Genomic DNA, 16976 nt, shown 5'->3' on the forward strand with positions numbered 1-16976 from the left:
TTCCATTGATGGAGAACTCATCACCTTCCATGGCAACCTGTTCCACTCATTGATCACCCTCACTGTCTAATATCTAATCCGTGTCTCCTCCCTTTCAGTTTCATCCCATTGCTTCTAGTCTTTCCTTGTACAAATGAGAATAGGCTGATCCCTCTGCATTGTGACAGCCCATCAGATATTTGTAGGCAGCTATTAAGTCTCCTCTCAGCCTTCTTTTTCACAAGCTAAACATTCCCAGATCCTTTAACCGTTCCTCATAGGACATGATTTGCAGACCGCTCACCATCTTGGTAACTCTTCTCTGAACTTACTCCACTTTGTCCGTCTTTTTTCAATTGGGGAGCCAATTTACAGTTTAATTAGTTAAATATGTTCTATTTACGTGCACAATCCTCACGAAAATAGAACATGCTATCCTTTTTTTGCACAAACGAAAGGTGTGTACAAAATACGCTCATGTGAATGAACTCATTGTTTGCCGCACGCAAATAAATATGCTTTGCTAATTCAAAACTTACAGTAAAACATGCCAATGCAGGTGCAAAAAAGCATCAGTCATTCAGAAAATACACAGATGTGCACAAATACACATAGGCTTGTGTAAATGAGGCCTCAAAACGGCTTCACACGTGCTTTAGCATATTTGCACAATGGACGTTGCATTTTTGCACGTGTGTGTGCATATTTTACGTATTTTTAGTGCGCGCATGCTTCAATTGATTTCAATGGGTAATTACGTTTCATAAGCTTAATATGTGCTATTTTAGTGCACAATACGCACGAAAATAGAACATGGCGCCTTTTTGCTCAAACGAAAGGTGTGTACAAAATACGCTTACGTGAACAGAGCCAATGACATCAAACTTTGCACACGTAATACGCAGAACAAATGGGTATGTATGACTGAACCCTAGGGCCGCTTTCACACAGCCGAGAAACTCACGTGGGATTTGTGCATTGCACAAATCTCACATTCTTTTGGGCAATTTTTTTCCCGCATCGCATTGCGGCGCTGGAAAAAAATCGTGTGTGCTTAGCATTGACCCATTGCTTTCAATGGGGCTGGCAAGGTGAGCGAGGTGCATGCGAGTGCAATGCGAGGTTTATCCATTGAAAACAATGGGAAATGCGGTGCAGTCCTCCGCCGTGGCTAAAGTCCGTGGAGGAGGATCACTACTTTCTTGAACTGATACACGGCGGTTTTAACACACAAACGCCTCACACCCATGGGAACATCGTACGTTGGTGAGCGCGATATCAGGCCAAACTTCACAGCCCAAAATCGCACTTGTCCGTGTAAAATTAGCCTTATGCTGACATTATACTAAAATATCAATATTATATACATTCCAATCAGCCACTGACAGGTGAAGTGAATAACAGTGATTATCACATTACATCTGCCAAAACATGGGATATATTAACCCCTTCCTGCTGCAGCCCTTTTTCATTTTCATTTTTTCCATCCTGCTTTAAAAAAAAAAAAAAACATCACTTTTTTTTTTTTCAAGTTATGTAGCGAGGGCTTGTTTTTTGCTGGAGGAGCTATATTTTCAGGGGTACCGTTTATTTTGCCCCATAATGTCCTGGAACATTTTTCAAAATCTCTAAGTGGGTAGAAATGGAAAAAATGCAATTGTGCAATTTTTGGGGAAGGTTTGCTTTTGTGATGATCATGGTTAAGTAAAAATAGCATGTCATCTTTAGGGCTCAGTGCGCTTTTCTGCATGTCAAAAACTTTGCACTGCTCTGAGGAGTATTTAGCCAGCAGGGATTAAAAATCTTTGCCTACTGAATGGTCTGCCTCTGATTGGCTGAGCACTGTGACCAATCAGAGGCAGCTCTCAGCTATTGAATGACAGCTGAGAGCTGCCTCTGATTGGTCCCTGTGCTCAGCCAATCAGAGCAGCACTCACCAATTCATGAATTCAGGGACCAATCAAAGGCAGCTCTCAGCTGTCATTCAATAGCTGAGAACTGCCTCTGATTGGTCACAGTGCTCAACTAATCAGAGGCAGCCCTTTCAGTAGGCGGGGATTTTAAATCCCCACCTGCTGAATACTCCTCAGAGCAGTGCAGGAGAAGAGCCGCCTGGACTCGGCTGAGCCCCGGCAGCTGCAGAGAGGTGAGTATAGATTTTTTAAAATATTTTTTACACATTATTGGATTGATTTTCAGGGAAGGGCTTATATTTTAAGCCCTTCCCCGAAAATCACTGCAACGCTTGCCGGCAGCCCATTGCTTGCAATGGAGCCGGCTGTATTGCCGCTTCCATAAAATTCAATGGGAGAACATCGCTCTCCTCTGTCACAGCTGTGGCAGAGGATCGCGATCTTCAGTATATGTTCTCAATTGGGTCGGCGCTGCTGCCGCCGGCCCCATTGACCACAGATGAAACCCCTGGATGTGAGATCATCCAGGGGTTTCACATCCAAGGAATCCCCTGCTGTAGCTGTCACAGCCGCAGCAGGGGATAGCAGGCAGCGCTCTTTTTGAGCAGCAAAACACCTGTGTGACTGAGCCCTTTTGAGGGAATAAACGCTGCTAGCAGCGTTTTTTCCGCTATGACGCCCGTTTAGGTAATGCTAATTTTTTACCATATCAGTTATGCGTTCAAAAATTTGTGCGTCAAAACGTCCGTCTGATTAACCCCCTATTCTGTGGGTTAGTATGATTATAGCTATACCAAATTTATATATATATATATATTTTTTTTTATGTAGTATTGTTTAAAAAAATTAAATACTCTTTTTGTACTATTTAACTTTATATATGCTATTTAAAGTTCTATATAACTTTTAAACTTTTTTTTGCAATCAGCTTGTTTTAGAGCTTTTTTTGCGCAGTAACCTGTTAATTTTATTAATACTATTTTGGGTATTAATAATGTGATATTTTAATAATCTGGACTTTTTCGGAAGCAGTGATTTTATTTTTATTTTTACATTTTTTTTTAGCCTTTACAGGGGACATGAACTTGTAATTGTTTGATCGCTCATACAATATAATACAGTACCATAGCATTGCATTATACTACAGTCTATCAAGACATGTCACAAGCACATCTTACTAGGCAATCATTTAGAAGATCCCAGGCTGCCATGAGAACCAAACATCATCCCCTATGGGAGGGGCATTTAGGAGCCCTGGATGCCAATTGAGGCATTTAAAGGGTTAACAGTCGCAATGGTCATGACCACTGATCGCAGGTGGCAGCTGTTAAAGATGGCTGACACCCGCCGTATTTGTAATGGGTTTAGATCCTGAACCCGCTCCATACACAAACATGTCGGGAAGGGGTTAAGCGTAAGTGAACAGCCAGTTCTTGAAGTTGATGTGTTGGAAGCCGGAAAAAACGGGCAAGCGTAAGAACCGGAGCGACTTTGATATGAGTCGAATTGTGATGACTAGAAGACAGTCAGAGCATCTCCAGAACCAGATGTCTTGTGGGGTGTTCCTGGTATTAGTTAGTTGGCCGTGCAGCAGACTAACAAGCATTCTACTCAACCAGCCTGCAGCTCGCGCCTAGCGGGGGCTGTGCAGACTAGGACCGCTGACTACTTTCCCCCGGCATCTGCGTGCGCCGTCCTGTATTTTTGCGCACACATAAAAACGCAGACAGGCTCATTGAAATGGTGCGCAAATATATATACAGAGTAGCAGTAAAGTCCGGAGCTGGGGGGGCTAGTGGTTACATCTTAGCTCAGGACTTTCCTGCTGCTCCGTATATATACTTTTGGGGGATTGTGGCCGGGGTTCAATCCCTACATATTCTAGCATGATAGCAGTCAGCTTGGTGACCTCCCGCTTTCTATACCATTGTGGCAGGATCTATGATCCATGAATACTTTAGTCTATAGGAGCTGCAGTTGTCTTGTCATTTTAATATTTTCGTGTTTTATTTCACTTATATAATAAAGGTTATGTTTAATTCGGTGGGGGTCATAACCAGCAGGCTTTTGCTTGCTCTGTGGCAGCTTTGTTGGTCTAGCAATTTTTTCGCGCACACACACACATATATATATACTTGGGCTGCGGTTTATTTGCTGAGAGCTAAAGGCATTCTTTCTTTTTTATGCCTCTTTTTCTGCGAGGGGATCCATGAAAATTAGGTAATCAAATTGTTCCTGCTGCTTTGGCTGCCATTGATTAGCTGTAATCTGCAGGAGAACCAGGCAGTGAGCTCTTAATTACCTTGTAGTGTATGCACTAAATTTCAAATGATGTTTTACATCATGTCTATTGAAATTAATAGGTTTTCCCTTTAATATAGGCAAGTGCCCGGTCCTCCAAGGAGAGACATACTGCTGTTATGCATGTCCTGAATGAGGAAACCTCCTCTATTACCTAAGAATATTCTAATAAGGGTTTTTCTACACTGCACAACCCCTTAATGTTACATAATATAAATATTATAAAATATTACATTATATGTCCAATATTAAACAAATTGTTTCTATCTATCTCATATCTATCATCTATCTATCTCATATCTATCTATCATATCTATTTATCTTACATCTATCAGTCTGCTTATCAATCAATCAAATCAATCTATCTAAAACATGTCTCCATTGGAAAATAATGACCTTTAACGACACAGTGGAATCCTATTATTCCATAGCTTTTTATTTTTAATCCTCACAGCCTTATAATCTCCAGCAGAAAACATGAAAAATTATCAATAATTCATCAGACGAACATTTCAGCATATTAGACTCTTTGGGGATGGTGGTGGTGACGCAGATTCCTGGAAGGATATAGGGGATAGCTTGCTTGGCTGTTTCAAATGCAGGCGAATAGCCCAGCCTCCCACGCCTGCACCTTCTCTTTAAATAGAGCCAAGCTCAGCAGCAGCTGTTATTGAGAGCACTGGATCCAGCACTGAAGAGCTCAGACAGCCAGCACTTGGAAGGGAGGGAGGCACTTTTACTAGCTAGCTACCAACATACCTACTAGAAGTCACTTACAAGGAGGAAAACACCCTTATCTACAACTGAAACACCCAAGGAAGGGGCGGGGGATTGTAGCAAGGAGATGCCGCCCGTCTTGGTCCTGCTGAGCCTCCTAGTAGGCACCCTAGAAGGTAAGTGATGGGTGACAATTGAACGGGGGAAGGAAGTGTGATGGACATAAGGCAGCAGCACTTTAGCTCCCTGGACAGTAGAAGAGGGTCAGTACCATGTACAGAATTCCTAGTAAAGCCCGACAAGTCACTGACAATTCAGCACCCTGCACATTAGCACCTAGTAAAGCCTGGTAATTCAGCACCATGGACAGCAGTATATAGTCGAGCCTGACAATTCAGCACTATGGACAGCAGCGCATAGTAAAGCCAAGCCATTCAGCACCCTGCACATTAGCACCTAGTAAAGCCTGATAATTTAGCACCATGGACAGCAGTATATAGTCGAGCCCGACAACTATGCATAATGGACATCAGTATATAGTAAAGCGAAGCAATTCAGCACGATGGACAGCACTATATAGTAAAGCCCAGCAATTCAGCACCATGGACATCTGTATATAGTAAAACCTGGCAATTCAGCACCATGGACAGCGGTATATAGTAAAGCCCAACAATTCAGCACTATGGACAGTGCACTGTTGACAATGTCAGGCAGCAGGACCTAAAGCAAAGAATCTCTACTGTATTCACAGGACATTATAATGTATTTTACTGTATCACAAAGTTTTCACCTTCAAATTCAGAGCTTTTCAGCTTAGTTATAATGTATTAACGTCTTACACTGTAAAATGATTTAACTCTATAGAGGTTAATAGAGCCCAGAAGTGCTTCACCCCTTAACTGTGCTATAAATAATGGGAATAAGTTACACTAGAGGTGTCCTATGGTGTTACAGTAGTCATACATCATGAAGATGCAAGAATATACCATTTTCTGGTGCTTCTAATGAATGATCACTATATAATTCAAGAGGAGAAGACAGTTGGCAATTCTACTAGACATAGATAATATATGTTCTGCCACAGGTTCCCATGTCTTATAGCTCATTCCATGCTCCCCTCTCTCTCTATGGTATATGAGAAGTACTGAAGTCATAGGTTTTAGACATTTTTATACAGTATATACACATGTGTAATTGCATATATGTATTATCAATGCTAACCATTATACAAACTATTTACTCATCTTTATCGCATTAATCTGTAGGTTTTTAGTACAGTATTTGCCTAGGTAGCAATAACTAAATGGATTACAGTGCAAGATATACAGCATAAATGACATCTAGTGGCCAATGGTGGGTACTAGATAGCTTGCATAGTTTAATATACTCTAGGGTAGATTAGTGGAAAGATTTCTGTTGCAATTGTACATATTGCAAAAATAGATAAAGTAAGAAGATATTAAATACCTTATGGCATGCTTTGGTTTTATACTACTTATATTGTAATTATCAAATATTTACAGTCTACCTGTCTATCTGTTGCAACATTTCCCTTCCATATTGTTTGAAAGAACCGTATCATAATTTTGGTATTATTTTGTATCATCTTATATACAGCACTGTGCACAAGATTTAGGCTGTTAACTTTAGTCAATTAACAAAATACAAAGTGAATGAACAACATAGAAATGTAAATCAAATCAATATTTGGTGTGACCACACTTTGCCTTCAAAACTGCATCAGTTTTTCTAGGTACACTTGCACACAGTTTTTGAAGGAACTCAGCAGTGAGGATGTTCCAAACATCTTGGAGACCTAAGCACAGATCTTCTGTGGATGTAGCTTGCTCAAATCCTTCTGTCTCTTCATGTAATCCCAGACAGACTGGATGATGATGAGATCAGGGCTCTGTGGGGCCGTATCATCACTTCCAGGATAGTTCTTAATGACATTGGCTGGATGTTTGGGATTGTTGTCCTGCTGTACAATAAATCTTCTGTTTTTGAAAGTATTCTTACTTTGCAGGCTTTTTTTCACACCTACATAAAACTTTTGTACAGTACAGAATGTAGGAAGAATGAGGGCAAATGAAACTAAAATATAAGTAGTACCGCAAATCCATTTAATATTATGGTAGGTTTGCTTTGCCGCTCATTGATTCTGAAATGACTGTTTTAGTGTTGTGTATTAGATCTTTTTTTTTTTATGAAATGACATTTGGACTACACAAATCTGATCAGACTTTTAAAAAAAAGTCAGTATTTTTCTTATTTATCTGTGACAGTAAATAATGGAGACTTCTTCCTGTCACTTATATTCACTATATCCAGATACAGTATTAAAACGATTTTCAGGTCAACCGTCTGATAATTTTTTATTAATTCATGTTTTTATATTTATATAATCTACAGGGTGTAGTCAAAAAGCCTGATCATCTCAATACCGGTGTCCTTCATTGAAATAAAAATAGTGTACTTAAATAGGAAGGCATGGATGCGCTACACGATGATATGGCCTCCTGCTGTGATAGGGGCAGATCATCTAGGAAGTCATGCACTGTTGTCTGCAGGAGAGTCTAGTAGTGATCCACATTGAAAGACCCTGGAGTGAACTGAACACAAGTCCAATGACTACTCTATGCATGAACGAGGACACTTCAAGTAGCATTGCCTTCAGCAGTGGTCCCACAGGACTTATAGAGACGCACTAAGCAGTTTTCTGCTATATGACATCCATCAAATAGTTCCAGCCCTCTCCAAGTAGCCACTAAGATTATTTTTTGAGATTTCTAAAATTACTGAGAAATGCAATGTCTGGAAAGAGAAAAGTCACAGCCTCCAAAAATTCTACATTTTAGTACTGGGTATTGATTGCATGCAAAGTTGTGCCAATAAATATCTATTTCAAGGCTATAACAAGAGAGTTAAGGGAAAACTGAGCCAAGAGGACAAAACTCCCTGGGATTTTAGTCCAAGCTCTCTGCCCATCTATGGATGTAGTTTCAACATCAATAAGCTATAGCAAAACATTATATATATATATATATATATATATATATAAGTGATGGATGATAATAATTGATTACAGTAATACAAATAGGAATTTAGTGGCATCAAAGATTAGAAAGGAAGTTATCATATTTAGGGGGTTGTACCAGGATCACATGTTGTACCCTATCCACAAGATAGGGAAGAACATGCTGATCAGTGGGGGTATCAACGCTGAGACCCCTGCCATTCTCAAGAACAGGGGACCTGCATCCCCATCTGTCTGTCACTGCAGGGTTGCTTCAGTGACATCAGATTGAATGGAGCGCTGGTCCAATATGCATGGTTGGCATCCCATTCATTTCAATGGGGCTGACAAAAATACCCAGCACTTACCGCTCAGCTGTCTCTGTAGTCCCATTGAAAATGAATGGAGCTTGCACAACCATCACTCCATTCTGTCTCCTCACTGTGAGGGGTGCAATAAGCCCATGGGAGGAGAGTGTTACATGGGACACCTGTTCTCAGTTGGGCTGTACTTGCCATTAGGCACTAGAGGTCAAATGCCTAGGGTGGCTCCTTTGTGGATGTTGTGTGTGTGTGTGTGGGGGGGGGGGGGAGTTCCAATTCCCCCTCTGGTCTTGCTTCTATTGGTGGGGTAGGAGTGATGGTCAGTGTACTCTAATGCTGATCACGGAGGCACAATACTCCGGTAAACTCATTGATCGGCAGATCACTAAGCAGAGGGAGATTGCTGGGCAGAGGCTGCACTTTACATCTCAGCTGGACAAAACAAGTGTGAAGTATGATCTCTATCCTGCGGCCTCTTTGTATTTGCACAAGTAGGTGACCAGAGTATTGGGTCTCCCTGATCAGCATATCAGTTTTGCTGACCCACTATTTGCCCCCTCCCTCCCTTTACCACCCACCCAGTCAATCGCCACATTCTCTCATTAATCTGCTCACATCTTTTGTCTAACCCCTCTTCTTTGCTCTAGTGATCCTGGAGCCAAGTCATTGGTTCTTCTGGCACCTACAATTGACTTCTGGCTCCCCAAAACCTCCTGGAAGACTATCCTGCCTTGGCCTGATTTTTTTTATTGCTCCTTGGGGGTAAATAAACAACTTGCCATTCACACAGATGAGTGAATCATACAGTAGTATATCTAAGGGTCTGTTCACATCTTGTTTGTGTACATCATTTGTCTTCAGTCACATTATACTTTATGACACAAATGCCGGAAGTGAACAAAGTCCAGCTTAAGCGGAGACCTTGATGGTCTGCATTTGAGCAATGGAAGGCTGTGGTTCTGACCAGGGGTTCCATCTGAATCCCATTTTAGTGCATTCGGACATAACCCCGGAATGGAATCTGGGGACATACACAGAAATTACATTCGAAGTTCCCTAAGTCTGGGTTCTGATTATTTTGTGGATGATACGGCCTGAGTTGGAATTCTGTCTGGAATATGAATTGATTAATAGAAAAAATAGTTTGGACAGCGCCTCACAATTCAATATTATTAACTTCTGAATATCCAGAAACAATATAATAAGACTCACCCGGTGCCCAGTGGGGTCCTATAAATATTCCCCCACAAGAACCTTGAAGTCCTGGTTCACCTTTATAAATAATGCTCCTCCGAGCCCGTCCGTATCCCGGGGTTCCAGGAGAGTCGCTGGGAGATATATTCCGACTATAATAGTGGGCATAAACAACAATCAAAATCCAAAAAAAAAAGAAATCTCTGCACTCTTTATATCAGGGAGTGGAGGACACCACTAGTATTCCATTATATACATTTATTAGATCCAAGACAAATAATACAACGCGTTTCAGCCCATAAACAGGCCTTTTTCAAGCATCCATTATGGAATACTAGTTGTGACCACTCCCTGACATAAAGAGCGCAGAGATTTTTTTCGTTTTGGACTTGGATGAATTTATTAAGGGGGTTGAGTCTTGGATATCAATTATTTTGGGGGGACTGGTCTATGGTATGAAATAAGTCTGGAGTCTTTTTGAGTTTTAGAGGCCTGACAGTTCATTTTGGGTGAGAAATTTGAAAATTTGATTCAGCACCAGTATTCTTTAAAAAAAAAAAAAATCACTCCTTTGTTCAAAACACATTAAAAATTCCCATGTGCACAGGGATTAGAAAGCATAGCTTGTGCTATAATCCCTGTGCACGTGGGAATTTCTAATGTGTTTTCAATAAAGAAGTGATTTTTTTAAAAGAGTACTGGTGCTGGATCAAATTTTCACATTTCTCATATTTACTCCGGGACTGGGCTCGGCCTGCTACATCCGTGCACCTGTGGAACACTTTGCAAGGACATTCAGTTTTCATGTGTGAACATCCAGCGGGGAGCTGAATCATTTTTCTTCTTTTTTCTTCACTCTCAGTTAATTTGGGATCCTTCTAGGGTCTGAGTTAATTTGAACAGTGTCCAAATATGGGGTCTGAATTAATATATGTGCTTGCACAGTGAGTGTGTGCAATTAACATAACAAAAAAAGTATCTCCAGTTTTGGCAAGTTTTGTGGTCATGAAGTTTAAATGTGTCACCCGAAAACTATAGGAATTTTGCAAGAGAGCCTTCCAGCGTCTAAACTCGTCTCAGGTACAATTAAAATGCGTTCACACATAGCTGAAGATGGTGAGGATTTTCTGAAGATGGTAAGGATTTTCAGTAGTGGAAAATCCTCACCAAAATCCATTACAAAATATGAGTCAAAATCCATGCCATTGGTGTAGTTCTCGAAGTGGATCTACAACAGATTTCATCCCATGAATTGAAATATTGAAATCAGCTGTGGATCCACATCTAAAACAGTGTCAAAATCTGCACAAATGTGTCCAGAGCTATCCAACCTCATGACTTATTGCCTTGCGGCTCTGGCATGGTCACAAGCCACCGGGGTTGTTATACCTACATAGCCAATTGCCAATAATGGCACTGTATATGGTAAAGTCTTTTATGTAGCATTGACCATAGTCCTATTGCCTAAATACATCTGGACAGTAAATGTTTTAAAGTTCAAAAAGACAGAACTTAAAAAGTACCTCTGTGGGACTCCACTATACACCATAAGAACTATCTATGACACTTTATGAAAGAAGAAGCTGCATTCTACATCCATAGCCAGAGGGATCAGAGACCTGTAATATGCAATGAAAGGGCATCTTATGCCTAAACCATCCGTACAATGTTTTTAAAATATATTATTCAGCCCTCACTTGCCCGTTGACTGAACAAAATATTCTTAGGGTAGGTTAGGTTATCAATGTCCAAATAATGGAGGCCAACTCCTAGCACTTTCAAGAGGCTGTGGCAGTCGCCCAAGAACTGCAATCTCTTCCTCAGCCTGTGACGTTGCACTGGTCAGTCTTGTTCAGGTGAATGAGACTGGGCTGCCATACCAGACACCGCCACTACAAAATGTAAAGCACCGCGAGTGGTATATGGTGAAGAGGCCGCAGTGATCATCAGTGCTACAACCTGTTAAGTTGATGGATGGTGGTGCTGGGAGTTGGACACCTACCATCTTATATTGATGATCTATCCTAATGATAGCACTTTCAACAAATAAATGTAAAGGTGCATGTAAGCCATGGTCGCAACAAATACAGTAATAGAAACATGTGCTTCAGTACTCATACATGTTTTATATCTGAACACCATTGTTCTTTATACTAACCACATAAACAATGCTAGGTTCGTAATGCACATTTTGATCAAAACATGTAGGCCCATCCACCATGTCCAGGAGAAACGTATTGGATGGGTTCCTAGCTGTACAGATTCCTCTCTTTGGGCAAAATGCCTCCAAATGAATGGTAAACCTGCCTATATACTCTTACTGAAGCACCTAGGACAGATGGTTGAATGGAGTGCATGACAAAACTTCAGGCATCTTATCGTACACAGATGCACATACAGCAAAATACAAAGTCAACACTTTCAACTAATAAATTAAAGGTGAAGGTATGCATAAGTCAAGGCGGCAACAAATACAGTAACAGAAATATGTGCCTCAGCACTCATTCACATTTACTATCTGAATATAATTACACAGCTGTTGTTTATATTAAGTACATAAAAAATGTAAGGTTCTTGGCGCACATATTGATCAAAACATATGGGCTCATCTGCTGCATCCAGATCAACCTTATTTGATGGGTTCCTAACTCCAAAGAAACCACTCTTTGGGTAAAAAGAATGGAAAAACTGGATACCTGCTATATACTCTCACTGAACCACCTGAGAATGGCAAAAGGAGTGTGCACTAAGAACCTTGCAATTTCATGCGGTTAGTATAAACAATTTTCCCCTTTACGCCTGTGCACTTACTGATATATAAAGACTGCAGTGAGCTAACTATGGGCGACCCATCACTGGAAACACAGATGTGTTTGGAGAACAGGACAGTGTCAGTGGGTTCCAGGGCACAACTGCAAAAATAAGTAAGTAGGAAAGTTTTTCCTTTTTGAAGTTTAGGCCATGTGAGATCCGTTTTATATTCTCAGATAGGCCCTTTACGATCTGGTGTCTCTAGGACCTGGATGTTTTTCTGTTTTACCTAGACATAAGGGCTCCTTCACATGGGCTACAAAATCAACCAAAAGTTACCCGCGCAAGAAAATCGCGTGAAAGGACAATTTCTCGTTATTAAGTCCCGAGCTTAATTAGCAGTGAAATTACCCATTCACATGATTGGGAGCTGCATGTTGCTCTTAAAAAGGGCTGCTGCTCTGGGAGCAGAGAGATGAAGGAAAACCCTGCGGGGCTTCCCTTCATCTCAGTGGGAAATCCTTCTTCCCCCCTGCAGGGGGAATCCCTTCATCCCCATAGTAGGGATTTCCCTCCAGCTCCCCTGCAGGGCAATTCCTCTCCCCTGCTATGGGAGAATTCCTCCTTCTCTCCTCCAGGGAAATCCCTCTCTCCTCGCTGTGGGAAAATCCCTCCAGCTCCGCTGCTGGGGAATTCCTCCAGCTCTGCTGCTGGAGAATTCCTCCAGACCTGCCGCTACAAAACGTTCATTGGTTCTATTGGACAGATTTTTTGATGCACGTAACTTTGCTGCAGAAAATCATCCATGTGAAGGAGGCCTAAGATACATCAACAAGATGTGCTAGGCAGGCTCTGACTTTACCTGCTGCATTAAAAGAAGTCTATTTCAAAGAAGAAGTTGGGGGTGACAGGTTAACTGGCAGCTATCTCATGAGTCCATGAAAATTGATATTTGCATATGTTCAAATCCATACAAACCTACATAAATCTGCATCCACAATTGAACATTTGATGTTGAAGCGTTAATATATAACAGGCCTTTATGTGTGATTGTGAGCGGCTTAGCTCCCTACACCAAAGCGGGAAGCAGCAGACAATGTTAATGCATTCCGATTAGATCTTTACCCACATTGATCGTGTATGTTGGTTGGAAAAAAGAAGTCATTATTATGAAAGTGTTTGATGTGGATGGAAACACTCATTTATTTTTAATCTAGATAAATTGATAACACGTAGACATCTGAGTGTGTTATATGATGGCACGCAGTGTAGACGGGGGAAGAAATCTAGAAATGATGTAATAGAATACAGTAGAAGTATAGAAGTTGGAGCTTATTGGCAGCTGCTGCCCACAGTATTACAATGATATTACAGTAGGCGACGGTTCATTTCAATTACTGTGCAATTACTGTAGCAAAACTTGTTGGTCCCCAGAAACTGCAAACAAGTAGACATGCTGCCGCTATTGTATCTTATCATGTGCTTATTCTAAGCCCGGTTTCACATCTATTTTGGGACATCCTGAGACAGAGCCATTCGGTCGCGGGGATTCCCCTTTCCTGCTCGCCGAATGGAACAGCAGAACCTCGAGAGCAGATGTAAAAACCGCCCTATCTCAGCTTCATGGCAGCTTATTTGAACGCGCTTGAGCGCTGTGTTTTTGGGAAACAAACTATGCTTTTTTTGCGCATGCATCGGTGTATTTTACTGCACTTTTTGCGGTCACAAGGCATGTTTATTAGTAGCTTGTTCTTTTTCCAGCGGAATTGCGCATTGTTTCACGCATCTCCTTGCACACTCCACGCACATTTGCACACACCCCATTGACTTCTATGGGAGCCTTTGGTGTCTAGAAAAATAGAGTATGTTCTATTTTTTTGAGCGCGACCAAAATACACGTGCAAAATACGGAAATGTGAACAAGCCAATTGAAATCAACAGGTCATATTCTCTGCGTATTGCACGTGCAATTACACCCATGTGAAGCCGGCCTAATGCTGAATACTAAGGGCAGATCGCCTCATCTTTTTTAAGCTTCTTTGTATGAAAAAAATGCACAAATAGTCGTGATGAAAATAATTCTACTGTTTTGTCTCTATAGCCCCTAATCAGACCTGTGTATATCCATTGTTAAAAGAGTTTTCTGAAATTGAAAAAAAAATTCCTATGAGCAGGGAGTGGTTTAAAATAAAAAAGTAAGCCTCACTCACCCGTTAAATGGCTTCCCACTCCAGCGCAGCCACCCTGGTTCACAATGTTGCTATCCTTCCTGCTGAAGCTGTCATGCGCTATTAACTGTACATGTGACAGCTGCAGCAAAACACTGCTCAGAAAAACTTTTTTGCCCCACAAAACCCCTTTAGGCTATAGCTATATGGTGGCAAGGGTCACATGCAACGTCTCATCTAATGATCATCAATGGTCTTGCGTTGTAACATTAAAGTAACTAAAAATCCAACTTGGTTAGATTTTGGTTGCACGTGACTATTTTCGCCATAGACATCAATGTAGGACTACATGCAAGTGCGACTTTCCTATGATTTGGCTATTTTTTAATAGCCAAATCGCAGTTCTGAAACAGAAAGTCATGAAGTCGCAGACTTTTTATGCAACTTGTTGTCGTGTAACATGTATTGCCATGTATTCTTGCTATAGATGATTAGAGGTCATCAAGAGATGATCAGCAGGGACCCGTTGCTCAGACCCTGTCACTGTGATCAGAACAGGAAACAGAAAGCACTGACCACGGCATAGAGGCCTGACTTGGTACTGCAGAGCAGCTTCCCTTTAAAAGACTATAGATAGTAGTGTGATCCTGCAGTCATGTTTTATTCCTTACCTTTATATTGAAAGAGAGTAACACATAGCTTCAGGATTAGACTTTACATACAGGAGCTCTTTATAGTCTGCAACTATGGAGACATAGAGATTTGTGTATGAAACGACCACCCAAAAAATGGGATTTTTATCAAGACAACTTGCAAAAGTGTACATTGTCTGCTTATCTGTCTATTCATGATGAATATATAGCGTGATTCGAAATGAAAGGTGCAAAAGTAAAGCTGATTTATTCATATACGACATGAAAAGATAGAGAAACTCTTCAAGTTTTTATTGCATCTTACAGATGTTCGATGTAGGTGCCGTTGGTGATACTAGATGACCAAACATAATGCATCTCTGCTGCTGTGAAATCAATAATACAGAATGTACTGGGATACATCTGGGCAGAACCAGACTACCGACTTGACATCTGCTGTGTCACCAATGGCACCCACATCAAACATCTGTAAGGTGCAATAAAAACTTGAAGAGTTCTTCTATCTTTTCATTTCATTCTGGTTGTTGTGTGTCACTTCATGTATGAATAAATCATCTTTACTTCTGCACCGTTCTTCTTGAATCCCCCTGTATAGTGTTCATTTACTCATGAGCATCCACATAAGTAATGATATGTTAATTGTCCTGTCTGTAGCAGGAGCAGAATAGTGTAAAAGAAGCACAGCACTCCCATTGATTTCAATTGGAGTGAAGAAGACACTTTCACTTCCCTTGCCTGTCAACAGATGATGACATTTGTCCTTTCTTCACTGACAGCAGGCCAGATGATCAGCTGATGGACAGGGATCCTAAGCGATGGATCCCCATTGATCAACTACTGATAGGTCATCGGCTAAAAAAAGCCAAGTAACCCCTTTAAGGAGGTGTGAAGCCTTATTCAAGAGATCTTAGTCAGATGTACAAGTTCCCTTTAAGATGAATATCCTATACTTTACAATGTATTCATATGAATTCAACATTTAGCTTTCCGTCCAGATTGTGTATCTGTAGTTTTAGTACTAGGAGGAGGTGCTGCTGCATTAGTTGCTGTAGGATCAGTAATATCAGTGGTAATGTTGTGGTAGCATATATACTCGCATAGGGTTGTATCATTTAGGTTACATGTAGGGTGTGGATTAAGTGCAAATTTGGACCAATTAAAAAAACTGTCTCTCGGATGTAATCAACAGGCAGAATACAATTAGAGAACTACATTAAATATTCCAGGAAGTGCAGAGAAAATGGAGATGAAATCAGGATTTGTCTGCAAACAGTGCTGATCCCAGCTGTTGGGTTATATAACGAAATGTTGGTCAGATCTAAGGACTGGGCATTGATATTCCCAGCGAACTCATTAGAATTACATGACTAGTCACGACAAAGTGTACAGATGTTACTTGATGTGCTGTGAATAATTACTGACAGGCTGGTAAAAACATAGCGGGGGAGGGGAGGCGTATTCTAATAATGCAGCTGTATGACTGTCAGGAAGGGGTTTTATTAAAAAAAAGTCTTATCAGGATTACATAAATGTTCCATCAAATACCCTATTAGGGAATTCTCACTTAAGTAACTAAGTTGCCCTGTTCAGAATCCCATCTACACACATGGATAAAAGTAATAATGCATCAAGAAGGAGTTGTCGGAATCACATGAAATGTTATATTTGTGAATGTAGTAATGTGATACGTAAGTATGCAATATCAGAGCAAAATGGGAATTTATTGAGAAAAACTGTAAAATTCAGAGTAGGCTCTAGTACCCAGTTGGGCCACTGCTAGCCTCGATACAAGGTGTGATATGACAGGCATAAAGGCTCTAGTACCCTGTTGTACTGCTTCTAGCTTGGATACAAGATGTGATACAGGCGGGCATGGAGGCTCTAGTACCCTATTGTACTGCCTCTGGCATTCATGCAAGATGTGATACGGGCAGGCATGGAGGCTCTAGTAACCTGATGTA

General features: G+C 40.9%; 1 protein-coding gene across 1 annotated transcript in view; it reads left to right on the top strand.

Annotated features, from left to right (window-relative positions):
* The first annotated feature begins 4879 nt into the window (after positions 1–4879).
* Positions 4880–16976, top strand: part of CHGB (chromogranin B) — a 54287-nt gene continuing 42190 nt past the window's right edge. The window contains exon 1 of the mRNA XM_066595674.1: positions 4880–5086. Coding sequence (XP_066451771.1) covers positions 5038–5086 — 49 coding nt within the window. The 5' untranslated portion in view covers positions 4880–5037. The remainder of the gene's footprint in view (positions 5087–16976) is intronic.

The sequence above is a fragment of the Eleutherodactylus coqui genome, chromosome 3 (assembly GCF_035609145.1).
Source record: "Eleutherodactylus coqui strain aEleCoq1 chromosome 3, aEleCoq1.hap1, whole genome shotgun sequence".
NCBI lineage: Eukaryota > Metazoa > Chordata > Amphibia > Anura > Eleutherodactylidae > Eleutherodactylus > Eleutherodactylus coqui.